Genomic DNA, 20737 nt, shown 5'->3' with positions numbered 1-20737 from the left:
CTTCTCCAAAATGAGTTTTCATCTCCCACAACTTGATCCATGAACCCAGTAGACAAATCAGAAGTAATCTAGCAATGTTAAAATAACAGTTCAAAGTAGCATTAGTCTTTAACTGCTCATTAAAGAAGATGTATTGTAGCATTCTCTTAACCAGATGAGCCTTTTACAGTCTGTTTTGTTAGATGCTGAAATGGATTGAATAAGAGCAAATATATAACCCACTTCTAGGGTTTCTTGAAGCCTGAAGAATGTTTCAGGGGTTTCTCAACTAAAAAAAACCCCAAAACAAAACCAGTAAAAAGGTTGAGAAAGGCTGCCTTAGTTCATCTATATTATTCCTTGTACTGCTCCCCATAGCTATTCATTTCATCTGAATCAATTTATTTGAGGAGAGCTACTTAGCAGGAAACTCTTTGATGGAATGAAAGAATATTAAAACATTTACACAGGAATTTGTTGGTATTCTTCCGTGTGTCCGTTTTCTTCTTGTACTTCCACAGAAACTGAGCAGGCCTACGCAAACATCTGTAATAAAGAATAAACAACAAGCCCAGTATCTATCTAATAGAATTCAAATGGCCCTATTTGTCATTATGGTTTTGTGTTAGTAGAATGATTGCAATCAGAAAAAGAACTTTGTGCTAGCTGATATACTCAGAACAGTGTTTAGCTTCCTAAATTCTCTTTATAGAGAATTATAAGCTGTTCCACCGAATTCAGCAAGGTATGCCAACAAGGTGGGCTTTGGAAATCTGCCTTTAGGAAATTTCACAGTTTTTATAGGTATACTACTTCTAGCAGGCATATTCATAATCCAGATGCCCACTAAAAGATACAAGTCATCTCAAGTTACATTGGAGTACTGATATTTGCTACTACAGTCAGCCTTGTGCTTTTGGTTGTTAGAAAAGCAGGCAGCTCTTCTGATTAAATAGAGGAAGGCAGAATTTCTTTTTTTTTATGGTTCCTTGATGATTTGTCTATGGCCTCCCTTACCATTTTCAGTGCAAATAGTCATGTCTTTGTTACTACACTCAGTTGGCTGTGAGGTTAGCTGTTTGTCCTTTGTGTCATCAGTATATTCAGTTTGTATTCGGAATGGAGAATTACAAATAATACCTGTTCTATAGGGAAGTATAATCCAGGAACTGATTCTTCTGCAATGACTGACTTTGTTTCTTAAACATTTGGAAACTCTTAGGTTCTCTAAGATATGTGCAGAGGTCGTATTTCAAAGAGCTGTTGCCTCCTTCTTACTTTTCCAAGCTGACTTGTGTGCTGTTCTGCCCACTCCCCCTCCTCATACACATGGCTGTGGGTCTTTTGAAGAATTTCTGTCATTTTTGTGTGGACTTTTGCAAGATAATGCATGCCACTAAGAGCGAGCAAGACTCTTTACTTTCCCTCTCGCCTCCCAGAAAGTAAATTGAGTCCTATCAGTTTTTGCTATTTTAAGTATTAAAGGGTGTTTGTTTCCACAGCTGTGTTTTGATAAGCTACATTACCACAGCCCATTTTACACACTAAAGTTTAGCTTGAGTAAATATGTGCTAGTTTTCATTCTATAGATGTAAGTCTATAGGAGCCACGTCCCCATTCATCTTGCTCTGTGGCAGCAAGTATCTGACAGGACTATAAGAGCAGCACATTTTCCCCCTTTCAATGTGACTTGCTTCATGCTTTCTGTTTCGGACAATCTGTCACATCAATTTTTGAGACAGAAGTTGTTCTTAGGTGAAAAAAAACAAAACAAACATATGCCAAGGATGGGACTAAATTTTTAGAAGTATTATATGCCCTGCTATAACCATGACTCAACAGTAGAGCATCTGCTTGGCATATAGAAGGTGCCAGGTTCAACCCCCAGCATCTCCATTTAAAAGGACCAGGTTGTAGGTGATATGAAATATCTCGGTGTGATATCCTCGAGGCCACTGCTAGTCAGTGTAGATAATACTGACCTTGATGGACTTAGGGTATAAGAAAAAGGAAGAGTTGGCTCTTATATGCTGCTTTTCTCTACCCGAAGGAGGCACAAAGCAGCTTACAGTCACCTTCCCTTTCCTCTCCCCACAACAGACACCCTGTGAGGTGGGTGAAGCTGAGAGAGCCCTGATATTACTGCTCGGTCAGAACACTTTTATCAGTGCTGTGGCGAGCCCAAGCTGGCTGCATTTGGGGGAGTGCAGAATCGAACCCGTCATGCCAGATTAGAAGTCCACACTCCTAACCACTACACCAAACTACACCACTTCCATGTGTCAGCCGTACTTTCTGTGTGTCTGTCATCCTCTTTTAAAGCTCCCCACCACTCAAAAAAGCTTGCTGGGGGGGGGGGTAAATGGTAATGACTGGGGAAGGCACTGGCAAACCACCCTGTATTGAATTTGCCATGAAAAAGCTGGAGGGCGTCACCCCAAGGGTCAGACATGACTCGGTGCTTGCACAGGGGATACCTTTACCTTTACCACTCAAAAGGGAGCGCTTGTAAAATGGCAATGGGTGTGTTGTTACTGTGCTTACAATGTGGAAAGAATAATATGGGAATTCTCCAAAAATAAATGTAATTGGGCATATGCCCTTAATTGGGCATATTGCACTTTAACCAGAAAAGGAAGTTGAGTGTAATATAGGAGATACATATATAGATACATATATAGATACATATTTTTATATATCATCATAATGGATATTTTCTGCTCCCAATCAGTTTACTACTTTTATTCCATTTACTTGCTGTATGCAATTGATGTAAAGATGTACTGTTTTAGGTGGTAAAAAATTAGTGCAAAGAAGCAGACAATGTTGCAAAACTTTGGTTTTGATGTACACAAAGAAAAAGTGAAATTGTAATGATATTTTACCAGCAAGTAGAAATATAGCACAAGCTCAACTGAAAACAAGTGTGACGTTCAAAGACCATAGATTAAAGGCAGTTAAGTAAAAAAAAGAAAAGAAAAAAAGCCCCTTTTTGATATAAGATCAGCAAGACAAGTGAAAGGTAGAGAGGCCCAAGCATGCTTCCAGACTACTTCATTTACATGTAAGGACTGGCCCATCAGTTGAGAGCCAGTGTGATATATGGATTGGACTATGAACCGAGATTTATGGTTTGAAATATCCATACTGCTATGAAGCTTATTGTATGATGTTGGGCTAGTCACACACTCCTGACCTGACTCCCAGGGCTATTGGGAAAAACCAGGTAGTCATTCTGAGGCCTGAAGTAGATATTACTTTTTCAGTCTTAACCAGGATTAAGGGACATGTACTTGCCACATAACATTTCCTTCCAACTCATGGTATAACATCATATTTGTGCAAAATTAAGGCTGATACGGATTAGCTTTAAACTGGAGTTTGAAAACAGTAGCTCTGTTTCCTTGTTACAGTGAATGGATGCACACCTTGCATACATGTGTACATTTATTTCTAACAAAGAGCCAACACAGTACACTTGAAAAATATAACGGGGTTAATATCTGGATAAATATGGGGTTTAAACTGTATGTCCGGCTGTGCTATTTTTTTTTTTTTACAACTGCAAAATTAGAAAATAAATACCATAAGATGTACCATTAACAATGCCAAAACTGGATTGCAGTCATTGGATTACATGCTGACAAGGTAGTAAAAACAAGCTGTGCATTTATTCAATATAATGTAAGAATTACTTAGTGCATGTACAAAGGAAAATCAAGGGTGCACTAGAAAAGAGCAAGAGTGTAGTAGCTCCTTAGACTAACAAAATGTATGGCAGGGTATGAGCTTTCATGAGTTACTGCTCACTTCTTGAGACTCTGGGTAGTAAAAAGCAGGGTACAAAATCCAGCTCTTGTCCTTTCCCTTCTTTTTATGAGTATTCACTTGTGACATGTGAACAAAGCTCTTTTTGAAACTCTGGCTAAAATTGAAGACATAATGCTACATCAGGATTGATGCTGAAAAATAGAAAGGAAAGATGGTTTGTGCAGGAGAGGAGAAGGAGGAGCAATGGGAAAGCTCATCCAGTGTGGCTTTCCTTCATTTTACTTAATCTGGTTTTACATATAAATGCTATTGCTTACACTTCAAGTTGATTGTCCAAATGATTGTTAGGATACTTATATCATAGCTGACTGGTTTATGATGTATGATGAAACCTTGTAAATTGTTCACGTTTTTAATGATTGTGGTGAACTGTTTATTGGATCTGTCTTTGACTTCTAATTGTATGAAGTGATCAGAAAGGACACTATATTTAAGTAGCTTATCAGACAAATGATACTAGAGAGCTGATAAGCACTTTTAATTAGATTTGAACTAAGTATATTCAGTAGACTTCATAAATGTCATATGACAGGGCATCTCAAACACTCAAGCTTCTTCTCTTGTGAACAAAGTTCTTCAGATCCTTTATTGTACAAAAAGAAACAAAACCCAAAAATGGCATGAATTGCACTGGCTTTAGGTCATCTAATGGTTGGGTTAGGAGATATCCTGGAGAGAAAGACAGTATGACACAATTAATTGAAGAGGAGAAAAGAAGCCTTTGCTATCTTGGCGTTTGTCACATCACTTCGCCAAGTAAATATTGTATGGAAGCTGAAAATGTTCCTTTAGTAAAGTCTCCAGTTTTTTAAATGACCCTTTTCATCTGTCCATCATTTTTACTCCTGAGATGGTTTGTAACCAGGACTTGTCAAAACTTGCTTAGGAAGCTCGGCATTTTTTTTTTTGGCTTTCCTTTGAATTAAAACAACATTTGTCTGTTAACCCACTTTGGCAGGCACAGGGCAAATGTCATGCTGTAGAACTAATATGGCTTTGTAAATAGGTTACTTGTGTGCTTTCATTGTTTCCCAAGTTGATTTAGGTCCTATACATGGACTAAACCTGAAAATATGCTTTTTGTTGTTTTGGAGGCCAGTGTGTGTTTTCTGTCCTTGTTTATCCTGTAAGCATGACTGTCAAATAATATTTTTAGAGTATCCTGGCAAAGGGATTCTCAAAAATACCTAAGAAGGATGTTCTTAAAACAGTTTAAGCTTCCCAGTGGATATGCCAAGCGCATATTTGATCTGACATCCTGTGAAATTTTGGTAGACTATAGAAGCAGGTATATTCAGATGCATGTCCCATTGGAACTTACTTCCAGGAAAAATGTTCTTAGGATTGCCGGCTGAATTGGCTAATTTAGGTTGTATATATCTGAAATACAACTTGATTGATAATTCAAGAATCATTACTGGCATCTTCCTTTTGAACAGTGACTTTGCACAGTTAATATAACAGAGATGTGGTCAGGGCTAAATGTATTGCTACCATTCTATTTGGCTGCATTTTATCATCATTATAATCATAAAAAGCGTTGGGTCCTTCCAATGATATGCCGAGCCCCTGATTACCCCTCACTGAGGAACATGCCCCCAGTAGGGTGATGGGAGTCCCCCATTGAGGGCCAGTCAGAGGCTCTTTCTCACTCTGCCCTCCTTCTCCTCCATGCCACTTCCTGGAACTTGGCATGAGGAAGAAGAGGCAGCAAGAGGTAAGCTGGGGATGGCCATCCAGACGTGCTCTGCACTGGGCTCCCCACCCTTAAGACCACCAGGAAAGCTCGGGGGGGCATCCAGCTGCACTCCACTGCATTAGCCCCTGTGGCCAGCCTGACTACCAGCCCTGCCCTAGTCTGTGTGTGTGTGTGTGGGGGGGGGGGCTTCTACCCTCCCTCTGCCTTCTATGGCCTGTGTTTAAAACAGGCTTTCCTCCTAGTGTTGGGTAATTTTTGGGGTTCACTGATTCTTTGGCCTTTTTCCTGGAGTGAATATGGTGCCTCTAAACAGTACATATAAATAATCTTGCATGAGGATGGTGTACCATTTGGATTCTACCAAGAGCTGTTTTTAGTAAAGCTTAGCACTTATCGGACTGTGCTCCCTGAAACTAGTTCAATCAAGACAAAGAAGGATTGTGTCTTAAACAATTACTAGTTGTCAGATCTGAGTGACAAGCTGGTCCAGCCTTGGTGATCAGAGAAGTTTGCCCAATTCAGGGACTGATTATCTTGATTCAACAGCTCACAGCAGCTAGTGGCCATGTCAAGGAAGAAGAATAATGGATCTTGTTAGGCCTTTGCCTTGTCAACAAGATGGATAACTTGAATCTTTATAAATATAATTTTTTGACAAGGTGTCATAAATGGTTTCCACACCTAAAGTGATTGTTCAGGATGACGTAAATTGGCTTACATTGCAGGCTAAACTGTAGCTACAGTATCCATCTCACTTAGAACAGTAGATGGAAATTGTCAGTGTAGCAGTTTTCCAAACTGGCAACAGCCACATGTTCATGCTATGTGTAATGTAACTGAGAGTGTTATCTTCCCAAATTAGTCAATGGAATGGCTGCCTTCTCAGACAGCAGTCTGTTTTTCTTATTTTCAGACCAGATAGGGTAAAAAGACCAGGTTTATTCTGGCAAGCTGTCAGAAAAAGAACATATCTTACAAAGTCAAAATGTATTAAGTACTTTTCACTTATCCTGGATAAATGATAAGGAAATAGGTATGTAAAAGCTGAGATTCTGGATAGTACTATTGCTAAGTCAGTGTATTTGGAGCTGCCTAGGGATAACTTCTGGCTACCCTTGATAAAATTATTATATCTTAGAACTCTTTCAAATGATACATAAGTGGCAGAAATTGATGTTTAAATACATTGGCCTTCTTGTACTTCAGCTGGAATGATTGTAGGGCTGGCACACATAGGTATATCTCTGTTATATTTTGGAGCAGTGGTTCCCAACCTGGGGGTTGGGACCCCTTTGGGGGTCGAACGACCCTTTCACAGGGGTCACGGCAGGGCAAGCAGCTTGGACCGGGGGGCGCCATCCACACAGCAGCCTTGCAGGATAGATCGAGATAGAGCATTCATCAGTCTGGAGCAGCAGAAAAGGGGGATTGGCATGGTGGGACAAGAGGCAGAACTGAGCTGAGAAACCCCGGAAAAAATCCAGTTTATATACTATCTTCATGCCATTGGTCAGTTTTGGTTTAATTTCTGTGAAAGAACAGTATTGGTTTAATTTCTGTGAAAGAACACTTGCATAATTTTATGGTTGGGGGTCACTACAACATGAGGAACTGTATTAAAGGGTCGCAGCATTAGGAAGGTTGAGAACCACTGCTCTAGAGAAAGCATGAATTAATCGGCGTTACTTTCTCTAATAAGTGCAGTAAGCTTCAGTTTCAGTTCATCATCAGAAATGGCAATAGGGCTTATGTCAGAGGGTTTGCAAAGAAGTGCGAGATAAATTACAGTACTATTAATACATAAATGCTAAATAAATCATACCAATTGTTATTATTGGTTACTGAACATTTTAAATAAAAATAATAATGAGTTGTTCTGTGAAAGTAAAATGAAATTGTATGTTTGTGCCTCATGAAATCATTACAGGACAGTTAACCATTTTTAAAAAATGGTTTTAAAAAATGGTTAACATCAAAGTAGAAAATAGTGTTGATAAAGATGTAGAATGTACCTATTAATTTGCCAACTCTGCTCATAGGTTTCTGTAGGGGGCAGCGGGCTATGCTGAGAAGTCTATATAGAGAAATCATTTTGGAAGAAGTCATGTGGATATCCTAGTATTCCACTCTTCTTCTAAAAATGCATTCTTTTCAAAGCCATTATATGAGTGCTGTGTATGTTACTGGGTTTAATGTAAAGATTATGAAGCTGACATACAAAGTGACTGGAAGACAAAGCATTCTGGAACAGAAGACATGATAGTTATGGTAGATATAGTGGCTGTATTCTAAGGGGAGCGACTGGCAATGTTCTGTCAAAATAGATAATGTACAATCTGCAGCTCAAATAACAAGTACCAGGTAGTAAGCCATACTGAATAAAGGGAGGCAGCTGAGGAGATGTGTAGAATTGTACGGTAGATCTGGTTCTCCTCATGCTACAGAGTTTGATTAATTTTACTTTTCTACAAGCCAATTCCATTGATCAAATAAGTCCATTTTGAGTTTTGGTTGGAAGGAACTATGTACTGGGCAACATGTGTTGAAACAGCCTGTGGGGGCCCTCACTGCTAGTGCTGTTAAAATGGGTTGAAAGTCTATTGCGAGGTGGTACAGTATCTAATGTCCAATTACTTCACTCTTTCAAGAATGTTGTATGGTTGACTGTTCACATTCACAGGTCAGCTGTTTAGTCAACATTATTTCTATAAGCATTACTGCATAAAATATGACGGCTGTAAGGTATATGTCTTGTATAAGGTCTAATTATATATATTGCACTGCACTGAATCGTTTGTCCTTTCTACCTCATTGTATATCTATACCTGGCTACCTGACTGCACTTTAAATCCCATGTTCAGTTTGGACTAATCTTACCTGAACCATAGTGAAAAGATTGGAATCTATTGTAATGGTACTTGTTGCAACTGGACCTTTGATTTACTCAATGACTGTTTCCTGGAGCATAATAATGAACTGAATGTACAAAGTAAACCTGAGGGTTCTTGATGGAGCCGATCATTATCTTATATCAAATGGCTGACCTGGAGGCCATCATTGCCCTCATAACTGCAAAAAATCATATGCTGAAAAAGAAAGAAACAAAATCTCCTTTATATGCTTTAAAGTTCAAAGTTCATACACAGAACATTACAGCCCAGGTGCTTTTCTGCTTAATAAGGCTGTTATGATCAAGAGAAAATAATCAGGCTAGAGAATGATAATGATAATTATGGCTAGTACTCTAATCAGGAAAATGAGTTTGCATAATGTGCTGGGGTGCACTGTGCAACTGGAACTGTGATGTAAACCTGAGCCCTAGACTGCTAGACCTACTGATCATTAGGAAGGAGGAATTGTGTCCAAACCAGTAAGTGACATCACTTCTGAACAGCTCTCTAGGAATCTCCCCAAATCTCTAATGTAAAAGCTGTAGAGATTTGAGGGATTCCTAGAACATCATCCATTACTTCTGAATTTGAATGCAGTCCCCCCCCACGTTCTCTTGCCATGACATCCAGCATCAGTGGGCAAGAGTAGTGAAACAAATGTTTGCTGAGAGTGGGCAGATAACAATTCTAAACAGATCCCTGGTTTTCTGAGCATGGCATGTGTCTCAGCCTACGGGAGAGCAATTTTACAAATGCCCTGTATTAAAGAACTGAGAGAGATATACTTACTTCTTATCTGTGAGGTAGTTCTACCTGTAAGGTTTGGTAGATTGAGCGATAACAACTGGTGCAAGGTAATCCAATGTTTTTCATGGCTTAGTGAATATTTTTACCCTAGTTTCTGAGAAAACAATCTAGCACTGCACCATATAAGCTCTCTGATGAATCAAAATCCATAAAGATTGTGATCTCACCTGTTCAATACCTTTTTAAAAATTCTAATAGGTACGAAATCAGCACTGGAGTCTTATAATGGAGAGTGTTGTCCCATCGGACAAGGGAAACTACACCTGTATAGTGGAGAATATACATGGATCAATCAATCACACATACCATCTCGATGTTGTTGGTGAGTATGTAATAATGGCTTTGATTTATATTCTGATTTCCCTTTTTAAAATTGTAGAATTTAAAATGGACTTTAGAGTGAAAACTGTTTGAGAATAGTTTCTTGGCAAACTTAAAAAGTGCCGTTGGTCATTTCTAGCCATTTTAAAACACTTTGGACAGACATAAATTCGGAGAGGAGAGCTGCTGCCATAAGATTTAAGGAAGCATACCTTGTCATAGAACTGTAGATAGATATGTTTCATACGCTCTCTATTCAGCTGAGGTGAACCAACCTGGAGACTAAACCATTTTTGTTTGAACACTTGTTTAAACAATGTTTATTGAAGGTGCAGCTCCAACGGCTGCCAGGAATTGTAGTAAATTACGTTCCACATGATTCCATCCTGTACAGACCAGCTGCTGAAAGGGTGCAGCTGAGTTATGTTCACTCACCAGGGAGTAGGTGTGTCCACAGTATCAAGCCGAGAAGGAAATAGAGGGAATACAGTCAGCTCTCTCCAAGGAATGTTTCCTAGTCTCTTGTGCTGATCATGATTCTGGTCTAGAGTGGTTTGTGGTTTAAGAATTGAAGCAGCTGAATAGATTTTGTCTTAAAATCATCATAGAATGTCCAATATTGTTTTAACTGTGAACATTTTTACCCATTTTTGTAACATGAACAAATATTTACCAGGAGCCTCCTAATCTCCTCTTCAAACCTTTTTCAATGCCTTACATTCAGGAATATTCTGCACACAGTTTATTTTTCCTGGCAGAAAATATTAGTGACTTGCATGAATGAATGGAATGGTAATGAGAGTTATGTCATTTATTGCTATGTCTGCTACTTTCATAGGGAGAATCATAAAAGTAAACAGTAAAGCCAAGATTTTCCATCATGATTAGTAGTTTGTGAGTGCTAAGCTGCCATCATGGGGCCTGTGGTTTTCCCCCCTCTTGAGGGCCCAGAAATGCACGTTTAGAAGCATCAAGTCTGTTTTATAAAATGAGCTAGTAATATTTGTAAGATTTTTTAAAATAGAAGGTGGTGTTGGCTTATTTGTTAAAGGATCCTTTTCAATATTTCTTTAGTGGCAGATGTATGTTTGTCTTTGGCTCATTTTGTTTTGGTAGCATTTGGTCTTCTTGGTAGCATTTGTCAGTCCCAGGTGGAATAATGATACAGTGTGTTCTCTGGGTTCTTGAGAACCGTAATACATTTAGAAGGGACTTGTGGTTTGAAGTCTGAAGTAGAAAGCTGGAAGTAACTGAAAATGGCCTTGAGCAGTGGATAAAAGATAACAATAGGAATCAAAATTCAATCCATCCTAGTTTTCAAATTTTAATGTGCTTAGGTGGGAGGTCCTGTCAGCTGAACTACACATTCATAAGTAATAATTGTCATGTGGTGTAGCTTTCTTACACTGAAACCACTTTAGAACACAGTAGGAGAACTGAATATCAGAATGTTCCCCTCTGTCAAAAGCTGCCATCTTTGATCAATGGAAACTTAGCTTGTTGATGAAAGAGATGCTAGTCCTCTTTCTGGCTGTTTTTCCTCTTTTTTTTTTTTTTTTTTTGCCATCAAGTCACAGCTGACTTATGGCAACCTCACAGGGCTTTCAAGGAAAGAGATGTACAAACATATTGGAAATGGCCAGCTACTTCATCTTTGAATGTAATGGAGCAGTGCAAGCAATCTTAAGAAATACAATTCAGGATGGATTGTTTCCACTTTATTAGAGGGTTGCCAACTTCCTTCTGGAAACTGATGTGGGGCAGGACACATAGCAGCAATGGGGTGAGGTATAGGCTGATGTTGTAGTGACATCATTGGCAATCAGCAACATCACTTCACGCATATCCTAAAACTGAAATGATCACATTGCTGGCAGTATGGAGACACACTATTATTTGGGCAACAACTCTATGGTAGAGCTATTTTTATGCTGGCTTAGGACTCCCTCCACTACCAATAAGTCCCCTTGGCAGCAGGGGGTGGAGCCAGCAGAGGCCTGGCAGTTGTACTTTGTAGATCTGTTTTTAAGTTCTGCAAAGTTGCTGGTTTGGATATTCCTGCATCATTATGTGCTAGAAACATACACTGTGATCATTCAAGCCCTCTTAGTTAGAAAATTTAATTCGTATAGGCTTAAATAACTCCATTAGCAATTGCAGGTTTCCCTAGAATTTACATAGTATGGGGGTTTCTTCCTTCGTAAAGTAAACTACTAAATAGAGCAACTAAAATCTTTCTGATGCTTAACAAATGTCTTCATTATCCTAAGCAATACCTGGGAACCGGGGGTGGGGGGGGCAGGAACAGCAGGGAATGGCAGTGTGGTTATGGGCTGTTGAGATGGCATGACTTTCCTTCTGTGTGCTTGCTGGAAGTGACATAATGCTACTATCTCTACGCCATTTTAAGGCATTTTCTTTTTTCTGGGCTTTGGTGCGCCAGCAGGCAACTATAAGTGTAGGCGGGAGGCCTGGTCTCCCCTTTACTAAGCTGAAGTAGATCCTTTCATCCTGCCAGTTTGCAATACATTCCAATGAGCTCATTATTTGATAGGATGAAAGACAGGGAAAGTATTGGGTCATCTGAATGAGCTGAGAAGATGGGTGCAGTTTGCTGCATATATTTCTTGTCTGCTTCTCTCCAGTGCAAGGGTGACACACTAGAAATGACAACTGCAGAAAAGGGAAATTGGTTGTAGAACAGAGAGGCAGCAGATAGCCATTCCATATTCTTCCTACCTCTTCAGATTTTTTAATGGTCAGGGATATTAAATGTGAAAAATATATAATGAAAGAATAATCCATTTTGTAACCAAACGTAATGGAAACACTTTAAGAAGAAGAAGAAGAGTTAGTTCTTATATGCCACTTTTCCCTACCCGAAGGAGGCTCAAAGTGGCTTACAGTCGCCTTCCCCTTCCTCTCCCATCCCTCTCCATAAAAGTATACATATTGGTTTTCCTCTTCTTCTGTGTGTCATTTTCATCTTCTATAGGTCAGTGATGGGAAAATGTTATTGATAATTGATGGATGTTAGATATCAGGGAACACACGGTCATAGACTGGTATGGTGGCAACCACTTCAATTTTGGGAGGGGAGTATAACTTGTTATCTTATTGGCTAAGCCATTTGTTGAAAATATTCCTCATCTTGTCAGTTGAAAGGAGTATTTTAAAAATGGTTTAGTTGATTTCAGAATAGACTTGTTTGATATTAATAGCAATGAATGGTGTTAAAATGTGGCACTGCATTATACTAACATGGCTATGTGGTATGCTGTAGTGAAACATTTTATGAGGTCACTGATCTTGGAGTTTTCCCAGAAAAACTCTTGCCAAATATTGACACAATGCTAGTTGGGAATAGCCATTATTAACTTGCCTGTAATAACTTTCCAAAGCCTGAATCTTTCATCATGTGTGCTGTAATAGCTTGCAGAATGTGAGAGATTTCAGTGGAAGTGCAAATTCTAAATATTTTCAGCTGTTCATTTAGATTTGTGAATGTAGCAAATACATGACTATCAAAAAGCTCACTGCAAATGTTGGTTGGGGTGGGGATGAAATAAAAACTTCTTGGTGGCACTCAACAGCAGTTAACTTTGGAGTTACACAAACTAGCGAACCAGAAGTAAAATATTAACTGCCTTAGATATACTATTTGGTTACTTTTCATACATTCCTTGTTGGTCATGCTGAAGTCATGGCATCTGGTTATTTGCTGTGATTTGGGGCTGGCTGGAAACAATCCTCAGCAGGTCTACTCAGAAGCAAAGCTACTGTAATTCACTAGGCCTTATTTCCAGGAAACTGTCTTTAGAGTTGTAGCCTCTAGCTTGGTTTGTTTGTTCTGAGGCTAAAATAATCCCTGTATCTTGTTTTGCCGTTTTGTTGACTTGTCCATACATAGGGAACACTGCTCCAGTGTTTGAATATGGTCTCTAGTGATCACACTGGGACTTGGGCAGCTAGTCCATAATAGAGCTGCATTTATTTATTTATTTTGATTTGGAAAATGTTGCTTTATTACTGCAGAATATATTAATGCAGAAGTAGTATTAGCCAACCCTGGCAATGACATTTGTTACAGTTTGTAGAATGTGAAAACTTGAGATCTGTCTAGGCCAGGGATTCCCAGCTAGGGGTCTGTTTACACTGGGGGTCCGCAGCCTTTCCCTTCCTGACTTAATAGACTTAGTCACAAGTGAGGGAACTGGCCACCTCCATTGTTCCCCCTGCTGAGTATGAGTGATTTCTTTTGTGGTTTCCGTTCCTGGGAGGGGGCGGAGCCTGCACACTTACTCCCGCCTTAAACCACCTCCAGTCTCTACCCACTTAGTCCTTCTCAAACCTGCCTTTTAATGCCACTTCTGGGGGTGTGGCAGGGAAGCATGGCCAGCTGTCATCACTTCCAGGATTCCTTGACGCCTGAAAAATTATTTCAGGGGGTTCTCGATGATCAAAAGATCAAAAAAGGCTGATCTAGAACAATATCCTGGCTTTGATGATGTATAGTCCTATCTTCTTGGGGGGGGGGAAACCTGGGGAGAAGTGTGGCTCAGTGGTGGAGCACAAGCATCGCATGTAGGTGGTTCCATCTTAAAACCCTGGCATCTCCTGTTGAAAGGATATCTGGTGGCAAGTGTTAAGGAAGGAAGACCTCTTTCTGCTTGGGAACCTGGAGAACATTTACTAATCAGAGTAAAATAATCACATATTCCTGCCAGCAGTGAATGTGTCTGGCCATTCTTTCAGTTCAGTTATTTTGCTGTGCACCACAGTTTCCAGTTTAACAACTTAATATTAGGTAGCCTCCCCCCCTAAAAAAACCTCTCAGTTTACAGTTTTGTTCAATTGTAATAGACAAGATAAATATTGCTTGACTCCTATGAAAAAGGGCAAACAATTGTTTCCTATTTACTTTTGCCAGCTCATTGCATATTTTATGTATCTGTTGTTCGGCACATGTCCTTGGCATCATTTCTCTTTGACAATGGGACTCCAGCTTGGTAGCTAAGCCTTGCCAAGGTATACAGTTCAGTTTGCATAGTTGCATTGAAATAACAGATGATGATAGATTTAAAAAAATAATTACCTTTTAATTTAGTTTTGTCATCTGTGTTCGCACCTTTAAAAATCTCCAGCATAAATTAGCAATTTAGTGTATACTTTTAAAACTTATATACACCTCTCTTCTTTTCTTCAGAATTTTAAGAAAATATTGCGAAGGTCAACCTTGCAATATCAAATACAGTGTGAAGTTTAATTTTTTTCAGTATGTTTTTTTTAATGGTGTAATAATGGTATTTATGTAAGTGAGAATCTAAAACTAATAGGCATTAGTTTTTTGTGTTGAGTAATTAGTGCTTGAATATTTTTATTATTATGGCACAAAAATATGAATCTTGAGAAAAGTAATGTTGTAGCCTGGGAAATGAATCTTTCCCCTCAAAATATAATATAAAGCTTCCTGTTCAGATCTTTATTGACTCAAATATTTTTGTTACTTTATGGCCTTACTAGTAATCAAGCCCGCTGCAGGGGAATGCAGCGGGCGCTAGGGCCTTACAGTAGTCGTCGGCGCGCTGGTCGGCGGCGGCGGGCTGGTCGACGGCGGCGAGCTTCTTTTGTTGGCGGCGGGCTGACGTTAATGTAAATGTAAGGGCACTGACTCAGACTCCCATCCATGCATGATTGGTGACTTGCGAGCACAGCACCTATGCATGGAGGATGTTCTTTTAAATTTTATTTTTCAGTGTTAATACCACCACTCTTGAACAGAGGTCGCCTTGGGATAGTGTACCACATTCAGCCCATAGACCTCGGTTACATAAAGCTAAAAACAGTAAAATCCTCCATAATATTAATAAAATACAATTATTAAAAGAGCTATCACTAAATGTCAGCACCAATTGATGTCAAATTCTGGTCTGAAAGTGAGATGGGGTAGTGCAGTGGAGGCAAGAGAGGGCTTACCAGAGGTGTTAGATGTGTTTCTGCTGCCCTCAACCATAATCTTGGCAGAAGAGCTCTATCTTTCAAGCCCTGCAGAACTTATTGAGCTCTATCAGGGCCCTGATTTCCTTTGGGAGCTTGTTCCTCCAAGTGAGAGCCTGAACTGAAAAGGGCTCAGCTCTCATCAAGGCCAAGCATACTTCCTTGGGGGCAGGGATCTTTAGCTGTTTGATGTTGACTGATCATAATGTTCTCTGGGGGGAGTATTCAGATAGGTGGTCCCTCAGATACCCTGGGCCCAGACCATGTATGGCCTTAAAAGTCAGTACCAGAACCTTGAATTGGATCTGGAATTCAACTGGAAGTCAGTGCAACAACCAAAAGATTAGTTTTATACAAGCTTTCCAATGTGTTTCCATGAGAACCAGGACAGCTGCATTCTTAACCAGCTACAATTTCCAGAACAAGGTCAAGGGAAGGCCCATGTAGTGGAGGCCTGGGTGTATGGTTCCTCCTTGTGATTGGTGATGCTTGTTTCTGAATGCTATGGTTGGACACCTTTTCATGTTCACACTATGATTGTGTGGGGTTGGACCAGTGGATTTATACCCACCCTCCCTCCTACACATTCATTTAGTTCATGGAAAAGTTTGGTTTTGGAGGTTTATGGCCAAATTACAATAGGGATGGGTTTCTTTTGCCTGATAGTGAAATTGATAATGATATTTCACCTGGTGTAATTACCAGGAAGCATAACATGATGGAGGAAATTGACATTCATGAGAGGCATCGGCAGGATGAAGTCTGAGAGCTGCATCACATTATCAGTAGCCACATCCTAATTTGGCCATAACTTCTGCTTTGAGCAGTATATGGCTGCTGCAAGAGAATCTGGGTTTCAATTAGAATCTAGAGAGCAATCCAACATGTATTAACTCATGCAGTACAACAATTATTTCAGTGCGTTTTAAGACGTACTCAGTGCCTGAGGGTGGATTAGCCTGTGTATTTCACAGTCACAACGTTGTACAATTTCATTTAAGCATATAGATAATTTTCCAGAACTCCTGAGTGACAATAATGTGGGTCGTACAGGAGACAGTTTGGCAGCTTTGCCACTGAAAGATATCCATGCTGCTATTATACTTCTTCTCGTTGTTATTGTTGTTAGCAAAAACTGGGCTCGGTGTGCAACCCAGCTCCCTATGGTATAGCACTAGTAATCAGATTGCTAACAGTAACATGTAGTTGCCTGTAAGACCAACAAAGATTTATTCAAGGCGTGAGCTTTCATTTGCATGCACTCTTCCTCAAACAAAATGGGACAAGGATCATAAAAGTACACGAGGAGGAGTGCATGCACTCGAAAGCTCATGCTTTGAATAAATCTTTCTTTGTCTTAAAGGTGCCATTGAACTCAAATTTTGTTGTGCTACTTCAGACCAACCCACTTGAATATAGTTGCCTGTGAACACTTGAGCAATTACATTCCCCATAGCAGGCAACAAGAGCACATGAACAACCTGGGGGTAAGAACTACATTTTCCCTAGTACAAAATATGCTGAAACACAAACTACAATTTAAACATGTTATGATATTTTAATTGAAAAAGTGTACTGCATTGACTTTAGGGTAGTAAAATATTCACTTTTAGATGCATTGTAATCCATTTTTGAAAGATAAACAAGTAGCAGTTCTTTAAACAATTTTTTTAAAGTTAAAAGGTAGAACCCATCCTACATTCTTTCCATTTCCTTGGTTTGTGCTACTTTGGTCATACATGTTCGTTAAATTCATGGTTTTATGTTTCCATCTAAACACTGATGCCTTTTCTTCTGTCTTAATGCACCTCTTGTTTTAGAAGTGCTATCCATTCCAGAACTGTACTGGGGTATAGCAGCAAGTAGGGCAAATTAATATTCTGAGTACAGCTTCAGTCATTTTCTAGAAAGAGTTAAATGCATGTAGCACAGCCAAGTCCGAACTTGCATTTTGGCAGCAACATTTGCTGCTGTTGACTAACTCTTTACAGGAGCCAGGATAAGCCTGACATACTTACTTGAACACTTCAGGGCTTGGGGCATGCTGAGACAGGGGTAGAGGCAGGCAGGAATCCACTGTGGTGCTTGCCTTTAGATATTTGGATAAATTAAGAAGGAAGAAATCTCTTTCAAAGCAGTGAAAAACCTGGCTGTGGACTTTACACCTGGCATTGAGTTTTTTGTCATCACATGTACAATTAGCTCAGGGGGAAAATGTTTAGAGCTAGAGGCTGTGTGCTTTACTCTTGGAAACTGAGTATCATAGTTCATCAAAGACTTTTAAAAATAATCCTGGTGCTGTTATTTCACTTCTTGGATGAATGCTGGTTTGTCATATGTACAGGGCACTTTTCCGGATCACATAGTCTCACTCACCTGCCCATTTGTTCTCTAATCTATTTGCTTGGCCTTCTGTGTCACTGTCCTTCTTTTGATACATGCACACTTTGTTCCTCTCGTGCTCAAATCGAGCCACACACAGGTTGCTGGACAGATACATTCAGTTAGATGAGCAAGCCTGTTGGAACGCCAGGGTCAGATTCTATGCCTTCCAGGTGTGGCAGAAACCTCTGTGAAGACTGTAACTAGAAGCCAGAAGAGGGGAATGTTTTACAGAGCATATATCTTAATTTTATGACCTTTAGGTACTTGAAACCTTGGGGTTTTGAGGTAGGCCACAATCTATTTGAAGGTCAGTTATTTTGCAGCCACCATTACTAATTAGGGCCTGTTGATGTGTTACACTGCACGTTTCTTATCCTGTGGAAATGAAACAACACTTTACTGTACTTCGTGGATCTCTTAATAGGCAAACTTTTAAGTGAGTATAGAAAATCACTATGCTTCTACAATACTATTGTTAAACATGATATTGCAGTTATAAAGGTACCAAGGTAAGAAGGAATTACCATAAGTAAATCCTGATATGAGTGTTACAGAAAATTAGAGGCATATTGAAACTTTTAACAGTTCCTACATGGGCCTTGCCTGTTGGCAAAATATATCTGCATTTCCTTTAGAAGAACCACTAACTCTTCTTCTATGCCACTTTTTTCTACCCAAAGGAGTCTCAAAGCGGCTTACGTTCGCCTTCCTCTCCCCAAAACAGACACCCTGTGAGGTGGGTGAGGCAAAAAGAGCCCTGATATTACTGCTCGGTCAGAACAGCTTTTTCAGCACTGTGGCGAGCCCACGGTCACCCAGCTGGCTGCATGTGGGGGAGTGCAGAATTGAGCCCGGCATGCCAGATTAGAAATCCTCACTCCTAACCACTACACCAAATTGATCTGGGATTTCGTAGCCTAATTTAGCAGTTCCCTAGCAAGGGAATTAATTCTGCTGGGTTTGGCCTAGGGATGTTAGTGTCCAGGTAGGAGTTAGAGATCCCCTGGAGAAAATGGACACTTTGGAGAGTAGTAGACTGTGTTGCAGTGTGCCCTACTAAGGTCTCCAGACTTCACCCCCAAATTTACAGGAGCTTCCCAACTGGATCTGGCCACCCTCCCCATCCCCTGCCAATGGCCAGAAGAGACATGGCAACCATAGTTCTGCTACATTGTTTTCTTTCCAAGTGTTCCTAACTGCTAAGTGCTTGGAATGTTCTGCTTCTACTTTATGAACTCATCTGGGAGAAACTGGGGCTTGCATTTCACATTCCAGAACATTCCTGTTTTTATTCATTTTTAATCCTTAAGGGGTAAATCCAAGGGGTAAATCCAAGGGTGAGCTTCACTTATTTTTCATTGTTATATTTCTTGTCGTCTCCCTCACCCAAGCAAAGCCTTTTCATGTTTGTTCAGATGTTCTAAAGCTTTGGCTTTAGCAACTGCCATATAAGGGATCACATCAGTTAACTCCAAGATTAGCAAGGTAGACATTACAGGCTCTTTTCAGCAGAGACACATCTTACTCCAGAGAACCTGATGAAAAGCGCATGATGGCAGCATAACAGTTGGCTTTTCTGCACAAAAGGCAGACTGGTATTAATGCCATTAGCCAGTGATGACAACTGAGTGTTTTAAAACAAGAACATTCATGTTTCCTGCTGCAGTTTCTGACTTTCTGGTGTTGTACCACTGGAAATCATACAGTTTTTTAAAAAATATCTTGAGGCTGGTTTGGTGAAACTGGTTACACACAGTTTATTGGGGAATTTCATTTTTTTATGCACGCATACAGACTTTCTAAAAAAATGGAGATTAATGTAAGGATTGCTGTAAAATTTACTTTAATTTATTGCTATGAGTTTTTTCTTTTTTGGGGGCGGTCTGGATGAATATTATTTTTCAAAAATGATTTTATCCACTATAATTCTGCCTATTGATTGTGTTGCATTGTGTACTTTTTTGTGTGGAAAATATAATGGTTGAGAACAAGAAAAGATAGCACAATTACTGCAGGAATATCTGCATTGTCTCTTTTCCTCCATCCCCCACACACTTACATTTTAACCAGAGGTGACCTAATGAAGCACATTTCTCTGGTCCTAGGGTGTTAACTCTGTTCTTAATTTAACTTGAAGATGTGTATATCATGGAACTTTGACTGTGTTGTAGACTTGTGGCCAGTTATGAAAAACAAGTCCCTAACTCTTGAGTGCTTATTTTCAAGGACATTTGAGGATCAGTTCCCTACCTCTTACCCGCACCCCTTACCTGAACAACTATTAATACCATCTGTGTATACATTCTTACTACCTACCAAGCCTTTATGCCAATTATGTTATGTAGGCTAGCAGCCTATGATGACATCTGCAGAATACAGAATTCCCAATTTAAAAATATTGCCCCCCTTGAGCTTGGTTATTTTCCTTTTCTCTGTGACTGACAAATACATCTGTCATGATTAATGAGATTTGGAGTTGTGTCTTTATTATCTATACAGCTTGAATATCAGTTTTGGAAATTCTGTGGTAGTGGAGGAGACTGAGTGGAATTATTTTTACCAAAATTGATAGACATATGTATTGTGTATGAACCACAGCCATCTACAAATGGCTGGCTCACAGCCATAGACAAAATACTTGAGAGTTTTGTCAAGATGCGCGTTCCTGAGTGCCTCTAAGGATTAAATCAATGATGAAAATAGAGGTACAAGTTGAACTTGTCAGGTACATTTCTGTAAAGATTAAACCAAACTGCCATTTTTGAGACTACCTTAGATAAGAATACTTTGATGTTGAGGAGTAAATCTCAAGATTAACGGAAAGGAT

General features: G+C 39.6%; 1 protein-coding gene across 11 annotated transcripts in view; it reads left to right on the top strand.

Moving 5' to 3' along the window:
* FGFR2 (fibroblast growth factor receptor 2) overlaps positions 1-20737 on the top strand; it is a 182375-nt gene that overhangs the window by 107208 nt on the left and 54430 nt on the right. For all 11 annotated transcript variants that reach the window (XM_077349948.1, XM_077349950.1, XM_077349957.1 and 8 more), the window contains one exon: positions 9406-9529. In XM_077349948.1, coding sequence (XP_077206063.1) covers positions 9406-9529 — 124 coding nt within the window. The remainder of the gene's footprint in view (positions 1-9405; positions 9530-20737) is intronic.

Source organism: Paroedura picta, chromosome 8 (genome assembly GCF_049243985.1).
Source record: "Paroedura picta isolate Pp20150507F chromosome 8, Ppicta_v3.0, whole genome shotgun sequence".
NCBI lineage: Eukaryota > Metazoa > Chordata > Lepidosauria > Squamata > Gekkonidae > Paroedura > Paroedura picta.
Note: the sequence above shows the minus strand (reverse complement) of the source record. Positions and strands in the feature narration are given on the sequence as shown.